General features: G+C 34.7%; 1 protein-coding gene across 2 annotated transcripts in view; it reads right to left on the reverse strand.

Annotated features, from left to right (window-relative positions):
* The window catches only part of IMMP2L (inner mitochondrial membrane peptidase subunit 2), an 848,864-nt gene that overhangs the window by 765,269 nt on the left and 60,484 nt on the right, over positions 1-23,111 (reverse strand). For both annotated transcript variants that reach the window (XM_087429666.1, XM_004418815.3), the window contains exon 3: positions 15,570-15,673. In XM_087429666.1, coding sequence (XP_087285792.1) covers positions 15,570-15,673 — 104 coding nt within the window. The remainder of the gene's footprint in view (positions 1-15,569; positions 15,674-23,111) is intronic.

Below are 23,111 nucleotides of genomic sequence, written 5' to 3' on the forward strand. Positions count from 1 at the left end.
TTGTTTTACTTTGGGCATATATACACTCTGAATTCATTTCAACCCAATTCCACACTAATTTTAAAAAGAGTTTCATCCATTCAAGTATATATCTCTCAAAAAACAGTTGTAAGAAAACATATTTTTAAAAGTTCAAAGAATTTTGAACTCTTGTGTTATTACCTGCCATTCAAGAGGGGTAACTCACTAAGACATCATGGTGCTCTGACATGCAATACTCAGGGAAAGTTAAAAATTAAAAAGTTCAAAGTATAGCTATAGGATATGATGATATACCATATTTCAAATGCTGGCAGAATTTAAAGTCCTACTTTGCCCAATGAAATCTTCAAGCTCATTCAACCACTATGTTACAGGTCAGCCACAGTTTCAGGATCACCAATAATTATAACCAACCAAAATCTTTGGCTGTAATTTCTTCAATACTCTTAGCTACTATAAATCTATTTATACTTTCCATGTAAGAAAGGACATATTAAAAAATATTTTCGTTTCATGCTAATTTTCCATGTGAAATTGAAAAATAAACTTATCACTTTAAACTGTACATAGTACTTAATTTTGTGAGATAGTTTAATAAGCTAATAACTGCCAAAATCATGATATTTTCTTTGTAGAGTTATCGCTCCAAAATACAGTGTTGAAAAATGAAAAAAGATTATCTGATTAGATTGCATGTTTATTTCATTCTGTATATATACCCTATATTTATTTTAACAAGTAAAACTACTATTGGTATTCCAAAACGACATTATTAAGAGTAATAGAAATAAAGAATATCTGCTGCTATCTTGATGTATCACATGGATAAAAGGCTGATGCAAATCTAGCTAATGGAGATAGGCATGCCCTGGGTGATTGTGCTTTCCAAATAGGAGTTTTCAACTTTGATCTACACGTTTTCAACTATTCACCTTGCTGTTTGTGACCCCTCTTCACGTAACTGGAGTTAGTGTACTCACAGTATTTCATTCTGGACTCCCGTATGGCAGCCTGTCCACTGGCTCCTGTTACTTCCCAAAACTACAGACCCAGGTATCATTTAAAGCTGAGCTTCAGCACATCCTTAAATGAGTTTTCCAGTTTTCCCTGCTTATATTTGCCCCTTTTCAGCTTACTACATAGTAGGTGCTAAGTGTCCCACTGTTGTCTATTCTGAGTAAAGCATAATCCAGCATGGTGTTACAGAGGACCACCGCTCCTTCAATGCTGGCAGACTGAATCACAGTGTTGGTGTTTATATCAACCTACTTCATATGAAGAGTACCTTACAGTTGATGGTGACGAAATTGTGTAAGTATCTGTGGTAGATTCAATATCAATATTCTATAAAATATTTACCACAAGTCTTGAATTTGGTATAAAGGTTATAATTTGGTATAAGGGATTTTTTACTTCCTTAACTCTCAAAGCATCACTGAGAGATAAGGTCACAAAATTCAATGACAGTCTTCAAGTTTTCAGTACTAGTGAAAATCTGGCTGTGTTTAGGACTTTGCTGGTATAGGCTAATATGTGATTTAAACATTGTTATGCTCATATGAGGCTAAGCTTAGACACCTTATTCAAAACCAACAAACCTATTTACCATTTCTTCCATACAACTGTTCACTCTTGCCTCAAAATTTTTACATACACCATCTCTAAAACTCTCTTGCTTCTTCTCTGGTCAAGTATGTACCACATCATCTTTAAAATCTAGTTTCTAATTCACACCTATTTTTCCTTCAGCCCATCTTCCTTCAGTAATTCATTAGGCTCGGTATCATATCAGTAGTTGTTCATGTGGCTCTATAAACTCATCGCACACCATATGCCTTTGCCTCATCTCTACTTTGATCAGATGATACACACGGGTAGAAACTATGTCTGCCATTTCTGTTGTGCCATCTGACAACATTTACCACTAATGGTATGCTGCTAAACCAGATGACTTAATTAAATTATGTTTAAAAAGCCCTGACATGTAATATTTTCCAACTTTTATGATATAAATACTCCTACCATGGCTTATTTCGAGCTACCTACATGAAGTCATTAAATGCGAGGTTAGAAAGAAATGCTCACCTTGACTCTTGGGAGCCCGTACAGCCACTGTACCATGCTTGGGACAATTGCTAATTTACTGAATATCAAGTTTCCCTTCTAATATGCCAACCTGCCACATTTTTGACAAGTTTCAAAAATGTCTCCTTTCAATGTTGTCTTATTCAAGATACATCGATGCAGTAGAATAGTAAGTTCTACGAGGGGAGATGCTTTGCCTGTCTATTTTCTTTACCGTTGTGTCACAGTGGCTAATTCTGTGCCCAGAGTAAGCACTTAGAAAATATTTGCCAAATGAATATACTGCCAATATTTTTTAATATAACAAAATATTATATAAGTTTTGAGTAGAAGCTGTGATATGCCTCCCATCATAAAATGAATTTAACCTAAGAGTTACAGAAAAGACCTGTCAAGTTAAAGGGTAGCTTAGAAATTATCAGGAGCAATCCCTTTATTTTATTAAAAAGGAAAACCTATCCACAGAAGTTAACTGATGCACAGTCCCTTAGTGCTAGAGTGAGCCCAGAACCCAGGTCTCTGGGTATCTGGTCCAAATATTTTTTGACTAGATAATCATAAATGCCCCTTGGGTTATTTCCTATTTGAGCTAATAAGCTGTTGGGAAGCCACTAACATTTTGAAAAGCAGACTTTTTCATTGGTTTTCAACATTAATATACAAGGCAGAGCTACAGTTGATACAATATCTAATAAAAGAAAAGCCAAGCTAATTCTAAGAATATTAGTGACAAAGAAAGACTATAATTATGAAGGATATTTCTGTATATACCAAATGACCTTTTCTCAACATAGCATCACAGAAGCTGGGATTAGCCCAAATTCTATATTCAGACCGTCTTCAAATTTGGAATCATCTATGAACTTACTTGTCTTGGTTACTATTCCCACCATCTGATCATTAGTACAAAGGTCATACAAAATTAGACCTTATATTGATTCCAGAAATAATTATCAAGATCTTCCCACAAAAATCATAAGATAGAAACTGTAAAAATGACCAAGAATCTATCAATATCTTCATAAGATTATAATAATTACATATAGTATATAAGCTATTAGGTTAATTAGAGAGAAGAAAAATCTTTATTTAGATAATATTTGGGATTTTTACCTATTTAGGTTTTTCATAAGTCCTTAATTGAAATATGAGTCTAAGAATCATTATCTCCTGTACTGAATTTCTAAGAATGATTCAATTAGGTTGACAGTCTCTAAAGGTGTTCCTATCACGAAACAGATGAGTAAAGTAGAATCCAAATTTAAAGAATTGATCAATAACAAAAAAATTATAGGTAAAATTACAGTATTTTAACAAATTACAGATGCTAGATATCATTCTCATGAGAAATTCTTTTTCTCCATTATTTGTTACCATTTGAAAAATCCACAATATAATAAATGTGCTAAAGAATCATACCTCCTTGAAGATAACTAAAAACACCACTCCCTCCATTTCTAGAGCAAAAGTGAATATTCAAAGATAATTGCAGGAGGTTAAGTTCATTAGCCAATATTCCCCTAACACCTAAGGCAGATTTCTGATATTTTTTTCAGTATTATCTTATTACTGTCTAATTATCCATATTGCTTTTCTTCCTTTTTGTTAAACTGAAATTCACAGAAGCAGTTTAACCTTTCATTTAGTCATTAAGTACACCCCCTCCTTCACTGATAATCAGTCTCTTTCTTTATTAACTGATTCCCCCCTTGATTTATTACAAATCTTTTTTGCCAAATTTGGATCCATTCTGTTAATACATTCTTTACCTTCTTTCAACTCAATTAACACACTGTCACTGTTACCAAAGCTTTTCTATTATTTCTCCAAGTTCTTATTGCTCTTTAAAGATCCTCTAGTAGAATAATGAATTTTTAATAAACCTAGAATATGTAATGATTCTTATTTAATTCTATAGTGAAATTTATGTGAGACATACAACTCACGCTGAAGTCATACAGTCAACCCACTGTATTGTCATAATACTCTACAGTAACTTTCTAGCAATCCAAATACACAAATCTTTGCAATGTAACTTATGACCTCTAACAGCACAGAAAACCATATTATATTATCATATCTATCGCCAAAGCAAAGTGAGCCAGCTTCTCCGTCAGCAATTTCAACATCCATACAATTTTTAATAAAGTGAAACCTACACTTGTTGTGCCTTCAGTAAATATTTATGTGACCTCTAAATGTGAGTAAACCTGTCACTAGATTATGCAAGAAGTAACCTTTCATAATATGAGTCATTGAGGCGTCTCATTAATAGAAATAAACAATTACCAAAAAAAAAAAAAAAAAAGTATTCCTGTTCCCTTCTTGGAAAAAAACTTTTCCTGAGCTCCAAAGCACTGACAAAGTTTGGTGGCTGTCGCTTTAAGTCTTTTCCTTTTCTTATCAGCCAAACACACATTTCCCAGCAACTGCCACCTCCACTCACCAAAAACAGCGCCTTTTTTCTGCAAAAGGAAAAGGAAAATAGGATAACTGCTGACCTTGGATCAAATAAAGTGATGTTCAAGTTTAATTTTGAGATTTCTTCCACATTTCCAGGACCTAAACTATTACACAGGATATGGAATCTAGCATCATTTTTTATAGAACAAGTGAACAGAGTGTTGACTGGTGGGAAATGCATCTTAAGTTGACAAAAGAGATGGTGATAACTGGAACAAGATTAACCATTAGAGTCTTCAAAACTTAACTCCCAGAATAAACTACAAGGAGTAAAGAAATATAAGATTTCTACAGCTTTCTTATTTTGAACAATTTTAAACAAATAGGAAAGGATTTTGCTCTCATCCCTCTGTAAAACAGCTGCCTGCCAACTTTTAGTTTTTCCATGTTCAATAATTTCAATTTAAGACATAATCTTAACAAGCAAATACTCATTGGACACCTTTAACCAAAAAAGCCCTGGTATTCAAAGTCTCCTTATCCATTCTAAAAGTTCTATTTAATGTACCAACACGGCTTCTCTTCTTTAAAAAATTTCAAATCAGTTTTGATACCAGCTTCAAAAGTATGAAACATACCTTTCCGATATTCTGAGAGATTGAGTCTTATGTCCAGCTCCCTAACAATTCCATCTTGATCCCTAAAACTATTTTCATGCAACATTTAAAATGGAAGAGATCTTAGAGATCAACTAGTTTATAGTCAATACATATTTTGCAGATGCTAAAACTGACCCAAAGAGTAGTGGTCACTCAGCCAACTAATAAGTGATGCGGCTGAAAGTAGAAGCAAGCTCTCCCAAAGCCTAGTCCTGTATTCTCGCACCAAAGAACTGGCAAGTAGAGGCTTATAGATTTGTTTTATGTAAAAGAAAATAATAATTTTTAATTAGTTAGTCAATTACTTAAATAAAATCAGTGTTTTTCAAATACTTAAGAATCTTTTGTAAAAGTTCATTTCCTTACACATTTTAAGGGTAGTATTAGAACTGTTTGTATTTTTTAATAGCTTAACACAATTTTCTATTGCCACTATAACAAATTAAAGCAAACTTAGGGGTTTAAAATAACACCCATTTATTATCTCACCATTCTCTAGGACAGAAATCTGGCAGGTTCAGCTGGGCACTCTGCTTAGGGTGTCAGAAGGCCAAAATCAAGGAGTCAGCTGGTCTGGGCCCTTATCTGGATACTGGGGGAGAACCCATTTCTAGGCTCATTAGGTTGTTGGCAAAATTCAATTCTGTGTGGTTGTAGGACTGAAGTCGCCATTTCTTTGCTTTGGCCAGAGGTCATTCTCAGCTTCTAGAGGTAGCCCACTTTCCTCTGCTCATGGCCTCTGAATCTTCAAAGCCAGCAACAGAGCATCGAATCCTTCTTATGCTTTGGATCTCTCTGACTTCTGCTACATCTCCCTCACTTCTTTTTCTGCCTCTGCTTTTAAGGACCCATGTGATTACATTGGGCCCACTTGGATAATCCAGGATAACTTCCCTATTTTAAGGTCAACTTAGGGAGTGGAATCTTCTTGAGGATCAAAATCTGCCTACTACACTTAACACATATTTATTGATGTAGCCTTAAGGAAATGTGACTGTTTTTTTTAAGAGATCATGGTGTTCAAACTTAACAACTCTAACAAAAATATAACTCTTCGGGCTGGCCCCATGGTGTAGTGGTTAAGTTCAGCGCGCTCCGCTTCAGCAGCCCAGGGTTTGCGGGTTCAGATCCCAGGCTTGGACCCACACCGCTCGTCAGCCATGCTGTGGCGGCAACCCACATATAAAATAGAGGAAGACTGACACAGATGTTAGCGCAGGGCTAATCTTCCTCAAGCAAAAAAAGAGGAAGATTGGCAACAGACGTTAGCTCAGGGTGAATCTTCCTCACCAAAAAAACAAATGAATAGTATGTAACTTTTCATCCCTAATATTCATATACCCATTTCCAGGAGGGGCTCAGATTGGCCCTGTGTAAGTCCGGTACCCACCCCTGTACCAATCACCTGGCCAGCTTCATAGGGATGTGACCAGTGCAGTCACACATGGGTCTGTGTGGACCCCACACTTGGGTCTTAATGCTCTGCAGCTGCCATCTTGAAATTCTTGATATTTTGAATTTGTTTGTAAGTGAAGTTTGATAGGACAACAGACCACCTGTGGGGGTGTTGTTTGTCTGAAAAAGAGTATATTTCTCTTTCATTTTTGAAGGATAGTGCCAATAGGTACAACATTCTAGGTTGGGAATTTTTTTTTTCCTTTAGCACTTTTAAGATGCCTTTCAGTTGTCTTCTATCTCTCATCAGTTGAAAAGTCAGCAATATTTTTGCTTCTTTGAAGGAAACATGTCTTTCTTTTCATTTTAAAATTTTTTTCTCTTTTTCTTTGGTTTTCAGTGGTTTGACTACCACATGCGCTAAATGTGGTTTTTCATTGTATTCATTCTGCTAATGTTTGTAATACTTCTTGAATCTGTAGGTTGATATCTTTCACAAGATCTGGAAAATTCTTGGTCTTTTTCTATTCAGATATTCTTTCCCTCCTTATTCTCTCTTTCTTCTTCTGGGACTCCAAAAGATGGAGGCCAGCCTTTTTCACTATGTCCTGTATATATTTCTTACACTATTCATTAGATATGCCATTCTTTCATCCCTCCATATGCCAGTCTAGATATTTTCTAACTGGCCTATCACCCACTGCACTAAGCCTCTCCACAGCTATCTAATTTGCTGTTAAACTCATCTACTAAGTTCTTCAGTTATACTAGTTTTTTGTTTATTTTTGGGGGGTTTTTTGTCTGTGAGGAAGATTAGCCCTGAGCTAACATCTGTTGCCAGTCCCCCTCTTTTTGCTGAGGAAGATTGGCCCTGGGCTAACATCTGTACCCATCTTCCTCTACTCTATATGGGATGCCACCACAGCATGGCTTGACAAGTGGTGCGTAGGTCCATGCCCAGGATCCGAACCTGCGAACCCCGGGCCGCCGAAGCAGAGTGTGCAAACTTAACCAGTATGCCACTAGGCCAGCCCCCAGTTATACTAGTTTTTATTTGAAGAATTCCTTTCAATTCTTTTTACAGATTCTGATTTTCTGCTGAAATTATCCATCTTTTCATCAATTTTTTGACTATATTGATTATAACTATTTTATAGCCAATGTTTGATAATTCCAATAGCTGGAACACTATAAAATTGTTTCCATTGTTTATCGTTTTATTTTGTTTTTATCTTGGTCCGGGCTTCTGATATGCATGGTAATTTTTTATTGGATGCTAGGTGTTGTGTTCAAAAACTTATAGATTCTACATGATGTCTGTTGCTTCTGGTGACGACAGACAGTTAGGGTAAAGGCAGATCACCTTAAAATCAGGATAGACTTTAGCAGAGGCTGCATTTCAATTTTTTTAAGTTATGGTCTATTTCTAGTTGTTCCTACCTCCTAGGATATAGCCCTTCAGGGGTCCCAATTAAAACTTTGGAGTGTTTTGGGTCCTGCCTCCTCCTCCCTGAATTCTAGTTCATGACTCCCTAGCACTGTGAAACTGCCAAAAATTCTGCTCAGCATCTCCGCATCTTAGCTGCCACTGTTTGGTTTCTCAGCTTCATGGCCTATGCTGCTTACAAAGTGACAAATAACCCAAGGTGAAAAGTGGTACCAAATACAGGGCTCACCTCAATGTGTTTCTCTTCACTCTGGCATCTTTGCCCCACGGTAGTGCTGCAATGCCTTCAGATATTTTTTTAATGCAACTTTCTCATTTTTCTCAGTATGGGCCTTACTTTGACATAAACTATTCTATAATAGGTGGAAGTGGAAATAAGATACTGATTGCTCTTAGTGGCCTATCTTTATGTACGCATCTATATCTTATTGGTTCCAAAAGTATTTAAAATAGGTTAACATAACTATGTGATAGTTTATTTTTAAACTATTTCTAAACTGTTTACTTCTCCAAAACTTTAATTATTTCTGTTAGAATTATTATTTAAACTTATATTCAAAATGCTTCTTCTTAACAGTTCAATATGACTCCTTACATACAACATATAATGTGTATTTGGGAGCTCCTTTGTCAATGCTGTCATGTACTATTTTTTCTTTAATAAAAATAACAGTGTTGTCAAATACAAGATATTTTCACAGTAAAAATAAAAACAGTAACAAACATAAGGACCCACTATTTCATAGAATGTTGCCTATATAACTTTGTTCTTTGACAACTTCTAGACATCTCTCAAAGGATATAAGATTTATGAAATGGGGTGAGCAGAAGCTATGGATATCTCCTATAGTTATGTTATCATAAAAATCTCAATAATTCAAAATTGAAATTTATGATCACTGAAACATTTCACAGCTGTAATTTGTATCTGAACTAAAAAATGTGTTATTGCATAATTAAAATGTATAAAAATTGTGGAGGCAGTTTATCCTCCTCAAGAAAGCAAATTGCCATTAAGGACTACCTTAATAGGTACAATAACTACAACTTTTGGTATGTCTATGAATAGCATTTACAAAAATAGTTTAATTTATATCAAATAGTAGCAATAATACTTACATTATCTCATTTTTTAAAAGTATCAATTGTAAATATACTTAGTAATGAATGCAAATTACAAGGGGTAATTGAAAGTCCCAAGAACTAAATCTCTCATCAAAATAAACTGCAAACCAGGATTTCACTCTCCAGCATTTTTACTGTCAATTAATTAAAAAAAAAAAACTAGGTGCCCACAGAACTCTTCTTTGAAAATCATGATCTTTCTAAATTTGTGTTCCTGAAATGTACAACATTAACAACAAACTCAGAAAAATATTTGGCTACAAACAAAAAAACTAGAAATGAGTACAAATAGAATAGATTAGTATACACAATTATATTCTCCCAACTCAACAGATAATTGGCTTTTAATACAATTATGGGTCATTATTCAGTATTATCATTGCTCTGGGCATTTGTTTCAAAACATGAATTGTGTTTTTTAGCACATTCCAATTGATTTCCATTGGTGGGTCAAGGGACCTTTAAAGATTTACAAGCACTCAGGATACAAAGGAACTAGCACCTTTCATTGTTTTCCAAAGGCTCTCTTCTATTTCATCTATTTCTCTTGCTCAAATCTTCATAATTCTTTGCTCACATTTATTGCTAGAGATGTAGCCCTTACAGTGGACATCTCTCAGAAAGTGGCAATTAGTTTAGCATGTCACAAACTAGCTGTTGAAATTGTATGCACACTATATGCTCATAATAAAGTATTATTGCTATTAATGAAGAGACTACATTTCAGGAACCACTGTATCAGAAATTTCACTACAGAAATGGCAACAATATAATAGATGTAGAGACACTATGGCCTGCATGACTTCTTTATTGAGAATGAGTAGGTGTCCTCAACAAATCATCACCATAATGTATAGAGGTGTTATTGTATGATGGTTAAGAACACAATATCTGATGAGAGGCGCTTCAAACCTTTGCTCTAGCATTTACTAGCTGTATGTTCTAAAGCAAGTTTATTTAATCTCTCTATACCTGAGTTTTTTGCATCTATAAAATGGGAATAACAACAGTACCTGCTTTGTTTTTTGAAATAAGAATTAAATAAAAATGAATACAGAACTCTTAGCTGAGTGATTGGAAAAAATAAGCAGTCAATAAATACTAAAAACTGTTCTGGAAACCATTTTTCTCTTTGTAGATTGCATGTCTTTTTCTCTTTATTTTTGGACCTGATCACCGAACACTCTCACCAACACTAAATATTTACGTAGCTTTGGGGGTCTGCCTTTGCTTCATAGAAACTACCTTAGTGTTGTTCCACCTCAGACTTTAGCATCTCACCTTAATGCACCTTAGACACACTCCAAGAAAGCAGCAGTGGATAATGAAAAAAGGTTTAGACACAGCATGATCCAATAGAAATGTAATGTGTGTCACATAGTAATTTTGAATTTTCTACTAGCTACATCAAAAAAGGAAAAAGAAACAGTTGAAATTAATTTTAATAACATATTTTATTTGACTATATCCAAAATATTAGCATTTTAACAAGTGGCAGTAGACACATTTCAAGTGCCTAATAGCCACATATGCCTTCTATATCAGACAGTACAGGTTTAGAGTCAAGTGGGCCTGGATTCAAATTCTGGCTCTGCTATTAAACTTGCCATTTACTTGCTAAATCTCATTTTCATCATGTTAAAAATAACTATCTCCAGATACTGTTATGAGAATTAAATTAAAATGGCATACACAAGGCACTTAGCACAAGGTCTGATATACAGGGGTGCTCATTAAATGAGAATTCCCTCACCCTCCCCTTCTTCTCTAGAACTGAACACTGGCTCAATATGGTATAATCTGTGACCTAGCATTAGTTCCTTCCCTTCTACCTCTACGATAAATTATAGCCTTTTCCTCTACCTGCACAGCTCTCCCTCCTTATTCCTAGCAGCTATAAACTTGACTGTGTGGACTTCTAGAAGCCATGGACCCTCTTAGTCATGATCCAAGTATGTGGTCCAAAAAACTAAAAAGATCTGTGCCCGAAAATTTCCTTTTCTGGCCCTGTCTCATCTACCTCCCCAGCTGTTACCACGGTTGCAGCTTCCTCAGCAACTGCCATCAACAGCAATGCTCTCCATTTGAAGATACACTGACCTCAGAAATTTAAAAGATGAGAATCATTCTGCAAAACAACTGGCCAGGACTTTTCAAAAGTGTCAAGGTCAAAAACGACAAAGAACGACTAAGGAACTGTCACAGTTTGGAGGAGACTAGAGAGACATGAAAAATAAAAATAAAGTAAAGGATCTTGGGTAGCATCTTGGTCTAGGAAAAGGACAGTAGTGGGAAAACTGGTGAAACTCAAAAAGGTCTGCAGTTAATAAAATTGTATCAATACCAATTTCCTGGTTTCAGTAATTGTACTATGGTTATACATAATGTTAATATTAGGGAGTATAAGATGAATAAAGTCTGAGGATCTAATGGATAACATGGTGATTACAGTTGATAACACAGTATTGTATAAATGAACTTACTAACATAGTAGAACTTAAATGTTCTCACCAAAAAAAAAAAAGGTACATTGTGAGGAAATGGATGTGTTAATTTAGTGAGACGAATCCTTTCACAATGTATACATATATCAAATCATCACATTGTACTCTTTAAATATCTTACAATTTTATTTGTCAATTATACCTCAATAAAGCTGAGGAAAATATTAGGGGGGTACAGGGGAACTCTATATACTATTTTCATAACTTTTCTTTAATATTATTTCAAAATAAAAAGTTAAAATGCCTTTAAATATGATTACTTGAAACTCTATTATGAAGGAACCTCTGTCCTAATGGATTTGTTAATTGATATGTCATTGTAAAACAGTGCTACTTATGTTAAGCCTATCGCAGTAAGGCCATCACATAGGTTAATGAAAAGTCAATTCCAAGGTATAGAAAATCCACCTTAATCACCACTATTAGTTTGCAAATCCACTAAAAGAATATGATGTCACCTACATCCGCTCAGTAATACTGAAAATTTGATGAAAGCAAGTACTGTTTTGTGTGACCAGTAATGTTATTAAATAAATATACCTTTTGATTTAACATTACTGAATAATATGCTTAAACAGTAGCTCCACTGAGACCAACTTTTTACAGAGAGTGACAGGCAAAGATGAGGAAGAGATGTAAAGAAACATATTCCAAAAGGCACCCCCTCAGATCTTCCATGCTTTAGGAAACAGCCTTGGTCAATAAGCTCTGAACAAAACCCCTTGCAATAGAAGGGACAGTCTGTTCTACAGCACGTGTTTCTGTAATGCGAATTAGCTCATAGGCAATTGGCAAATGGAGAAATGAGTTCAGGATAAAGCAGAAGCTGCATTGGTCCACATGAAATTTTTTTCCCAGATCATTAATAACAGCAACTGAAAGCTAAGTACACTAATGGCAGCAAGCCAGGAAAAAATCAGTATTATACATTCAACCCTTCTTTTAGAAGTGCTTATTGCAAGGTTAAACTTATCTTTGTTGAAAAAAAAGAAAGAAAGAAAGAAAAATTATAGATAAATAAATAAAGCAAAGTAACACAAAACATCTCTGGTATCAGTACATTTTATACGAAGCTTGCAATCTTTTCTCTGCGTGCAACTTCTGATGATAATGTCCCTCTGCCCTTGTATATATAGATAACCTCAACACTTCCTTATATCGCCTTCCACCAAGCTACCTTCATCTTTTTTGTTTTAAGTAAAACCCTACATTTACTGCAATGTTTATTAGAAATTTCATGTGTCTTTTAAAGTGCGCTAGCACTTTTATTGGAATGGTTATTGTTTTCATTAGTGCTCTGGTTACAAAGTTGCATAAGCCCTACTAATTTAAGTATGAATTTGCAAACTTCAAAGTTTTCCAGAAATGCATATAATATTATAATAGAAATGCGATATTTCTACATACTGTGAATACATAATATTCTGTCCCAGGATTTTTTTTGTGTGAAGATCAGATGTGCTAACATCTGCCAATCCTCCTCTTTTTTTTTTTTTTCCTGAGGAAGACTGGCCCTGGGCTAACATCCATGCCCATCTCCACTTTATATAGGATGCTGCCACAGCATGGCTTGCCAAGCGGTGCATCGGTGCGTGCCCGGGATCCGAACGAGCGAACCCCAGGCCGCCGCATTGGAGCACGTGCACTTAACCACTTGTGCCACGGGGCCGGCCCCAATCCCAGGATTTTTTAAAATATAAATTATCATACTACCTTGTTTCCATCGATTACTTATGTATCAATGAAATGTGTTATAAATATCAATTTATAAATAAAATGACAAACTACATTTCATATTTAGCTTTAAATTCAACATTTAATCATGCATTTCTGTATTAGTCACACATTTCTTAAATAGATAGGATGTTCTGATGTAGTAATGACAATTACCACCTAAGTTAAAACCAGACTGATGCATTTTATAAGAAAAGCAAATATTCAGTGTTGTTTAACACAAATTAAATGTATATTAATGAATATTAATCAAACCAACATCACTCTTTTCAAATAAAACAGTCTATAAAATGTATAAAAATATAAGGTCGTGTGTCTAGAAAGCATTTTTGCTCATAAAACTAAAAAAGATACTTTGAACAGTGTCTTTTATATAGTATTAGATCATACCAAAGAAGAATTTAATATAAGACTTTTTGTTTCTTTCTAAAAAGAGGCAACAATTATTGTTTAATGATTATTTGTTGTTAAATAATATAATATCAATCACCAAGCATTTTTTATGTAAATGGCTCCTGCTAGCAACAAGCATTATAAAAGAAAATTTGTCTTATCTGTACATGACAGAGATATAGCACATAATTAGCTCATTAAAAATACAGTTCAACCGAAGTAGCTATAATTTATTATATCAATACAATTTGAATATACTGTTTTTGAAAATAATTTATATAATAAATATAAATCACTTTAAGATTTCCATAAAAGAATAGTGTTCTCTTTCAGTCCATGATATGTTAGGGCACTTTCATGGACCCATGCAACCCTGAATTTCAAGGAGCCTTTTTTTTTCCAATTACCTATTCAAATTCACTTGCTTAGAGATAGTCAGCATGTTTCTAACGGAAAAAAAAAAAATACTGCACAATTGTCTGCTTATAGGGTGACCTCTTTCACTTGGGTAGATATCCTCTCCATCACAGACTAAATGAGGATACAACCTTGTCAAATCAAAGGCAAAAGAATAATGAGCACACGACAGGCTAACCCAGCATGGAAAAGGTCATTAAGGAGGTTGTAAAAACAGTACTCTGAATGACAAAATAAAAGTATACTCCAAAGAGTAGGTTAATATTAAAGAAAGCACTCAAGAACATGAGAAGCATTTAATCCCCATCCTTGGATGTCTGCCATACAAAACTCTACTCACATTTATTTATTTCATTAGTTACTAACCAGATTTAGTTAATATGTTTTCAAATGAATCCTGGTTGAATAGGCTTGACAAAGATACATTTATAAAATATTTATTTCCACAAAGTACATACAAATAAGTATGAACAAGTAGATAATGTTTTGCTTTTGACCAAACAATTATAAATTATCATCCAATAAGAAACAATCATTCCAATTCAAAGATCAAAAATATAAATTGGAAGTCTTCACCAAACAGTAGGATTTTACTATTGTTAAAACAAATGACAGTAACACTGATACGTTAATTGCTACCCCAGTGCATTAACTGGCATAACAGGGAATCATATTAAAACATTTTTATAAGTAGCTGAAACCAGAAGAAATTAAGCAAACTCTGTTGCAGTCTTCTCAGTGTGAATTTACTTTTAAAACAAACAAAAAAATCTCAAATCTAAACCACTCAAGCATGTACTAGAACTATGTATTATATCATTGTGTCAGTTATGCATGCTTTGACATTCCTTTCTACATTAAAACCAGAATGAAATTTTTGTTCCTGAGCACTCGTAATATTTTGACAGAGAAACAGTGCCACCTTTTGGTCCCAAACAAAAGCCTCCAGTCTACTAGTCTTCCAAACTTCCTTTTTTTCAGTTAAAATTCCTGATATATATAAATATCACTGAATTTCATGTCATAATTATCAACTTCTAGAAAATTTTTCTAGTAGCTCCAAAAACTATGAAAATACAAGAGTAACATAAAAGTTGCTTCCAAGATGCAAAATTTCAAAACAATCAAAAATAATACCAAATGCATGTACTCTGGGTCATCAATATAATAATTCCTAATCAACATTTGATTAAACACATTTTACCAAATCCAAGTATGTCAGTTAACTGATATATTTTATATATTTTAAAAATCCTTTTTCATAGTATTGTTACATTTCAAAACTGATTTTAAAAAATGCATTATATTTTAAATGTACCCATTAATTTAGTAATGGAGAATATGCATCAACAGTGGATTATCAGTTAAATCAGATAATTATAAGTAATTTTATATACAAATATAGTATGTTTCTGATTTACTTACACCAATGACACAATGTCACCACGCTGTACTTCAAAATTCCTCACTTTCCAGTGATTCAAAAGCACCACATCAGATGATTGGCTTCCCCCAGGATTCAAAGAAGGCTAAAAAACAAGGAGAAAGAGACACATCTATCATTTGTATTTTTCAATCTTCACGGTTCCTTGCACTTCATAGCTATAGTGCAGGGCAATAAAACATTTCTAATATAGTAGCTTTCAATAAATTGCTATTCTAAAGTACCTGCAAATGATGAGTTTTCAAAAAGGCTCATTGGGATTCTTCACAGGTGAACCAGAAAAAAAATAAATTACCAATACTTATTTGAAAAGAAAATGTGCTAGGTATTCAAATCTTTATTAAACTCCACTAAAGAGGTATGGAAAACTTTAAGAAAGATTAAAAAGACATTAGGACTAGCAAATCGAATACAACAATACATTAAAAAGATCATTCACCATGATCAAGTGGGATTTATCCCAGGGATGCAGGGATGGTTCAACATCTGCAAATCAATCAACGTGATACACCACATTAACAAAATGAAGAATAAAAATCACATTATCATCTCAATAGATGCAGAGAAAGCATTTGACAAGATCCAGCATCGATTTACGATAAAAACTCTGAATAAAATGGGTACAGAAGGAAAGTACCTCAACATAATAAAGGCCATATATGACAAACTCACAGCTAATATCATCCTCAATGGTGAAAAACTGACAGTTATCCCTCTAAGAACAGGAACCAGACAAGGATGTCCACTTTCACCACTCCTATTTAAAATAGTATTGGACGTCCTGGCTGGAGAAATCAGGCAAGAAAAAGAAATAAAAGGGATCCAAATTAGAAAGGAAGAAGTGAAACTGTAACTATTTGCAGGTGACATGATTTTATATATAGAAAACCCTAAAGAATCCAGCAAAAAACTTTTAGAAATAATAAATGAATACAGTAAAGTTGCAGGATACAAAATCAACATACAAAAATCAGTTGCATTTCTACACACTAACAACAAAGCAGCAGAAAGAGAAATTAAGAATACAATCCCATTTACGGTTGCAACAAAAAAGAATAAAATACCTAGGAATAAACTTAACCAAAGAGGTGAAAGACCTGTATAATGAAAACCATAAAACAGTGTTGAAAGAAATTGAAGAAGACACAAAGAAATGGAAAGATATTCCGTGCTCTTGGATTGGAAGAATTAACATAATTAAAATGTCCATACTTCCTAAAGCAATCTATAGATTCAATGCAATCCCTATCAAAGTTCCAACAACACTTTTCACAGAAATAGAAGAAAGAATCCTAAAATTTATATGAAACAACAAAAGACCCCAAATAGCCAAAGAAATCCTGAGAAAAAAGAACAAAGCTGGAGGTATCACATTCCCTGATTTCAAAACATATTACAAAGCTACAGTAACCAAAACAGCATGGTACTGGCACAAAAACAGACACACAGATCAATGGCACAGAATCAAGAACCCAGAAATGAACCCACATATCTATGGACAGCTACTTTTCGACAAGGGAGGGAAGAACATCCGTAGAGAAAGGAAAGCCTCTTCAATAAATGGTGCTGGGAAAACTGGACAGCCACATGTGAAAAAATGAAAGTAGACCATTATCTTATACCATATACAAAAATTAACTCAAAATGGATTAAAGACTTGAATGTAAGACCTGAAACCTTGAAACTTCTAGAAGAAAACATGGGCAGTATGCTCTTTGACATCGGTCTTAGCAACATATTTTCAAGTACCATGTCTGACCAGGCAAGGGAAATAGTAGAATAAATAAACACATAGGACTACATAAAACTAAAAAGCTTCTGCACAGCAAAGGAAACCATCAATAAAATGAAAAGACAACTTAACAATTGGGAGAAGATATTTGCAAACCATATGTCTGATAAGGGGTTAATATCCAAAATATATAAAGAAATCATGCATCTCAACAACAAAAAAACTAAAACCCAATTAAAAAATGGGCAAAAGACATGAACAGATATTTCTCCAAAGAAGATATACAGATGGCCAACAGACACATGAAAAGATGTTCAACATCATTAACCACCAGGGAAATACAAATCAAAACTATAATGAGATATCACCACACTCCCGTCAGAATGGCTATAATTAACAAGACAAGAAACAACTGTTGGAGAGGATGTGGAGAGAAGGGAACTCTCATACACTGCTGGTGGGAGTGCAAACTGGTGCAGCCACTATGGAAAACAGTATGGAGATTCCTCAAAAAATTAAGAATAGAACTACCATATGAGCCAGCTATTCCACTGCTGGGTGTTTATCCAAAGAACATGAAAACACGCGTGCATAAAGATACATGCACCCCGTGTTCATTGCAGCATTATTCACAACAACCAAGACTTGGAAGCAACCTAAGTGCCCATCAACGGACAAATGGATAAAGAAGATGTGTACACATACACAATGGAATACTACTCAGCCATAAGAAACGATGAAATCCAGCCATTTGTGACAACATGGTTGGACATTGAGGGTATTATGCTATGTGAAATAAGTCAGAGGAGAAGGTCAAGTACCGTATGATCTCACTTATAAGTATAAGATAAAAACAACAACAAACAAACACGTAGAGACAGAGATTGGATTGATGGTTACCAGAGGGGAAGGGGGTAGAGAAGAAGGCGAAAGGGATGATTAGGCACATGTGTGTGGTGATGGATTATAATTAGTCTTTGGGTGGTGAACATGATGTAATCTATGCAGAAATAGAAGTAAAATGATGTAGACCTGAAATTTATATAATGTTAGAACCAATGTTACCACAATAAAAATTAAAAAATAAAACATAAAAATAAGAAGACATTAGGAAGATGTGAGTGAAAAGAAGACACAATCTCAAATCAACCAGGAAAATACCCATATGAAGAAGTGAAGGGAATAAAAGAAATAAGTGATGGGGCAATCACGGAAAATGTGGGGATTTCCCATCTTGACCTCTCTTGTCTGGAGAGAGCATGCATCAAGTCTCCTGGTCCCAGTTTAAGCCTAAGAAGTGGCCTTCACCCTAAAATTCAGACAAGTCTAGATATGCCTGAGGATTGATGGGGCAAGAACTGAGAAACATTTTGTGTAAGAATTCATCTGAAGGTCAGGAACCACGTAGGCACAAAAATCTGATTGAGGAACCATGAAGCCAGTATACCTGTCACTTCGACAAGGGTGCAGAAAAGCCAATGGATAACACGTCTGAGACCTGAGGTGAGAGTGGTGACACAAGAATGAGAAAAACTAGGAGAGCTTTTTCACCATTGACTCTACTGGGTCTCTAAGAACGTCATAAGGGGAAACAGCAATTTCTGTGGTGACAGGAAAGGTGCCCCACCACAACTGAGGCTCTCCGCCTTCACTGATGGTGGCAACGAGAAGAGACATAACTACAGCAACCAGGGCAGGTGCGAGGAAAACAGTGGATGCCAGACAACAGCCAGGCCCTGGAGCAGCAGTGACAGTCTTTTTAAAAGATTCCTGGAATTATTTGTAGACTTTCTACAAAGCAGATGTGGGCAAAGCTGTGGAAATGTTATGTGGGGGCTATTATCACGACCTCATTTTTGACCACCTACATTTTTTGTGGCCAAAAAATATTGGTTATCCTTGGAGAGCTCAAACAACCCAGCTTCTACCAACTCCTTTATATGATAATACCTAAAAATCTCTATTTTTAGTTTTTAATTCGCTGCTAATCATTTCACTTGACTATCTGACATAAAAGTCAACATGATTAAATGGAATTTGTCATCCTTTCCTACCAAAAAAAGTTTTCTTCCTTATATTCCTACATCCTATTGAGCATTTTCCCAGTCAACCAGCTTAAATTCTTAGTTATCGTTTTACTTTAACCAGTCACCAAGCTAAAGGGGTTTTTTTCCTTATAATGTCTTTCATTTATGGCTCATCTTTTCTCTTCTCTCTACTATCATCACATTTCAAGCATCAATCTTCACCATGCATCTACACTAGTCAATCTCTCACCTCCAACTCAGAACGAATGATTTCATTTCTTTCTAGCTACATGATTTGAGCAAGTTACTTAACTTTATTATGTTTCAATTTCCTTACTAGTAAAATTATGATAATCAGCAACTGTTACCTAATTAATAATTAAATAACAATAACAGCCAAAACTTACCAAGTGTACTGTTCTAATAACAATAGCCAGACATACTGAGTGCTTACCATGTGCAAGACACTGTCATAAGGACTTTACAAATATTAACTCACTTGATGAGATCAATTATTTAAAGGGTTTACAATAGTTCTTGACTCAAAGTTAAGCTCTCGATAACTTACTAATATTACTATATCACAATTTTAATTATGGGGAGTTTTGTACCCTTTCCCCAGGTTTTTCCTCTTGCTCTATCCCTAATGAGGAACAGAGTTGATATGGTGGGATAAATCCAAGGGGCTTCGCTGGGCCACGGTGCAAGGGAATGGAGTTTTTGCCATCACATAGTAAGGTGAGACTAAAAGTTAGGCTTCCATAGGGGTTCGTTCTCTCTCATTCATATTTCTCATTCATATTCTCTCGTTCTATCTCCCTCTTTCTCTCCATCTTTGAGTTAACTATCTTGCAAGTCCTTTTCCCTTATTTCTTTGTATTTTTCCTCCTATATAACTGATGCAGTAAAGGTGGTCTGGGGAGACCATTTGAACTATAAAGAGAAAACCTCCTTCCCATTGCACTTTCATTGAGTTCACTTCTTTACTTTGCCATCAGAATAGCGAAGAATAACAGTGATTTAATTATTTCTGACTATTCTTCTTTACTCTCTTTTATTGGTGTTTTTCAAAAGTTTATGACCACAACCCGTAATAAAAAATGCATTTTACACTGCATCCAGTACACACATGATAAATACATATCTGAACAAAATTACACAAAATAATAATTTTTACTACATACATCCTAATAGTTTCTGTTCTCTCCTAATCCATGTTTTTAAAATTCTGTCTATAAACAACAATATTAATTGCACATCTACTATATTGATTTTGCAACCTACTAATAAGTTGCAATCCACAGCGCTAAAATCATAGTTTTAGATGATTCTTCTTCAACAATTATTCCATAAAGTTTGCTTTTTTACAGAATTCTACTTTTAGTTCTTTCATCTCTGTCTTTAAATTCTTTCCCTAGAAAATCTTATTAATATTCTCAGTTGCAAAAACCACCCATATACCGATGACTCCTAAATGCATAGTCCCAAGTTACTTCCTCCTTCTCTAAACTCAGTCCATAGCACTTCATACTACAGCACTTAGCATACTGTAACATAATGGTGGTCTACCTGTCTGGCTCCACAAGCAGACAGGTAGCACTTTTTACCCATTATTGTAACTCCTAGTTAAATTTATTCTCCAACACCAAATGCTCTTCTGAGATTCTAGCACATGTTCTAACTGGTTGCTGGGCATCTCATCTTATCACGTCATTCCCCTACTTAAAATCCTTCACTAGCTTCCCAACACTACCAACATGACTGTCTTCAAGATGAAAATCAAGACACACGATTTGCAGGACACTATCAATCCCCACTACCTAGTTCCTACAAGTTAAACTCAACCACAAGCAGTGCCCTATACACAGGTTATTTACTCACACTTCCAAGCATCATGTAAGCAAATATTTCTGCCTGGCATGTTTCCCCCTCTTCCCACCTTCCTGCCATCTGGTTAACTCATGCTTCAAAACAACACTTGAATCCCACAGGGCAGTCTCACAGGAATTCTTTCCTAACACTCTTCATCTCTCCTTCTCCTCATTCCCATCCTCAGACTCATTAGGTGATTAAAACTCCCAAATTCTCCATCACAATTTGTGATTATGTCTATCACAGCATATTCAAAACTGTATTATAATTATCAACTTGTCTCTCTCTCCAAGAGTCTGTAAGCATTTTGAGAAGAGATTATTTCTTATGTCTGTATTCTTGACGCCTGAGCACGTAAGGTGATTAATAATTTTTAGTGGAAAGAAACAAAAAAATCAATTAATGAAATTCTCAAAGACTCCCCAAATTAACATGGCCAAAACAGAGATCATATCCCACTAGCCCCAATTATACTTCTATATTCCCCTCCTTAATTAACAGTATTACCATTCACCCTATCCTCCAGACTATAAGGCTCGAGGCATCCTCAATTTCTAACTCTCTCTTTGAGTCTCCCATCCTCAGACTTTCCCTTTGCCCCAAAATGTCTTTTCCCTACTTGGAAAATTCTACTTATCTTTCAAAGCCCAATTCAGATGGTGACTTATCTGTGAAGCCTTAAAAACAAACAAACAAAGCAAAACCAAACTGCAGTTCCCTCGTGGAAATTAGGAAATTACATCCTGATGCTCCATGGCTGGGGACAGAAGAATCCCCATAGACTCAAATCTTGACAGTTGGATTCATCTTTCCCTTACAGAATCACTCATCTACAACTTTTCTAACGCTAATTGTTGGAACCAAATGGTAATGCGTTGTAAACAAAAGATTTATGCCAGGGAAAAAAATCCCAGGAGAAGCATGTCTAATTTCAAACAGTAAAATATTAGAATCATCAGTCAACACCTGGAAGACCTTGTTTGACTTTATAAAGGAATCAATAGAATTTTCTTTTAGCTTTCCGTTCCTCCACAAGGTTAAATTAAATATTCCCCCATCTGTGCTCCCTTAGCAATTTAGGTAAACTTCCATAATAGTTCTTAAAACCTTGTTATAGGTATCTGCCCACACATATGGCTCTTGCACTCAACTGCAGAAACCAGGTCGTATCCATTTTTGTATGCCCAGAACAGTGGCTGGAAAATAGTATTTCTATATTTTAAAGTTAAAAGATTATAGGTTTTTAAAGTATATTTAAATAAGATGGTTCCTAAGCAATATATATTATCTAAACAATGTATACATGTCTTTCAATGAAAACATATTCTGGGTAAGGATAGTAAGAAATTTTTCGTGTCACATCAAGTTAGGTAATTTAAGCATTAGAAATAAAGTTTAACAGTGCTTTATTAGTCTCCATAATGAAATAATGCTAATCACAACAGAATAAAATTATTTTCTTTACTGTTCATTTATGAATATAAATAACACTTATGAATATGAACAACACTCATCATAAAGGAAAACTTTCTTAAATTGGGAAACTGTTCTCTAGCACTATAAAACAGTGCTTTTTGAAGAACATAGTTCTTTGAACTTCAATTAAAAAATGCATTAAAAAGAAAAAACACTTTACTTCCTGAGCTTTCTAAAATGACTTTTGAAAAGAAAAATAATGTGCTAACTTCAAAATGAAAAATTTATATGAAAAATGAAGAAAAACTCATTTGGATAATGCTACTTTAGAAAAATTAGCAAACCATGTTATAATTTGGAAATCTTATATCTTGCTTTCCCTTGTGGGAATGGCAGTTTATGCTGCAGACAGAGCAAGCAATCTTTTCAAATCAAAAAAGTTATACACATGAAATCTAAATTAAAAGTCACAAACT

This window comes from Ceratotherium simum, chromosome 1 (genome assembly GCF_057802395.1).
Source record: "Ceratotherium simum simum isolate JZ-2026a chromosome 1, ASM5780239v1, whole genome shotgun sequence".
Lineage (NCBI taxonomy): Eukaryota > Metazoa > Chordata > Mammalia > Perissodactyla > Rhinocerotidae > Ceratotherium > Ceratotherium simum.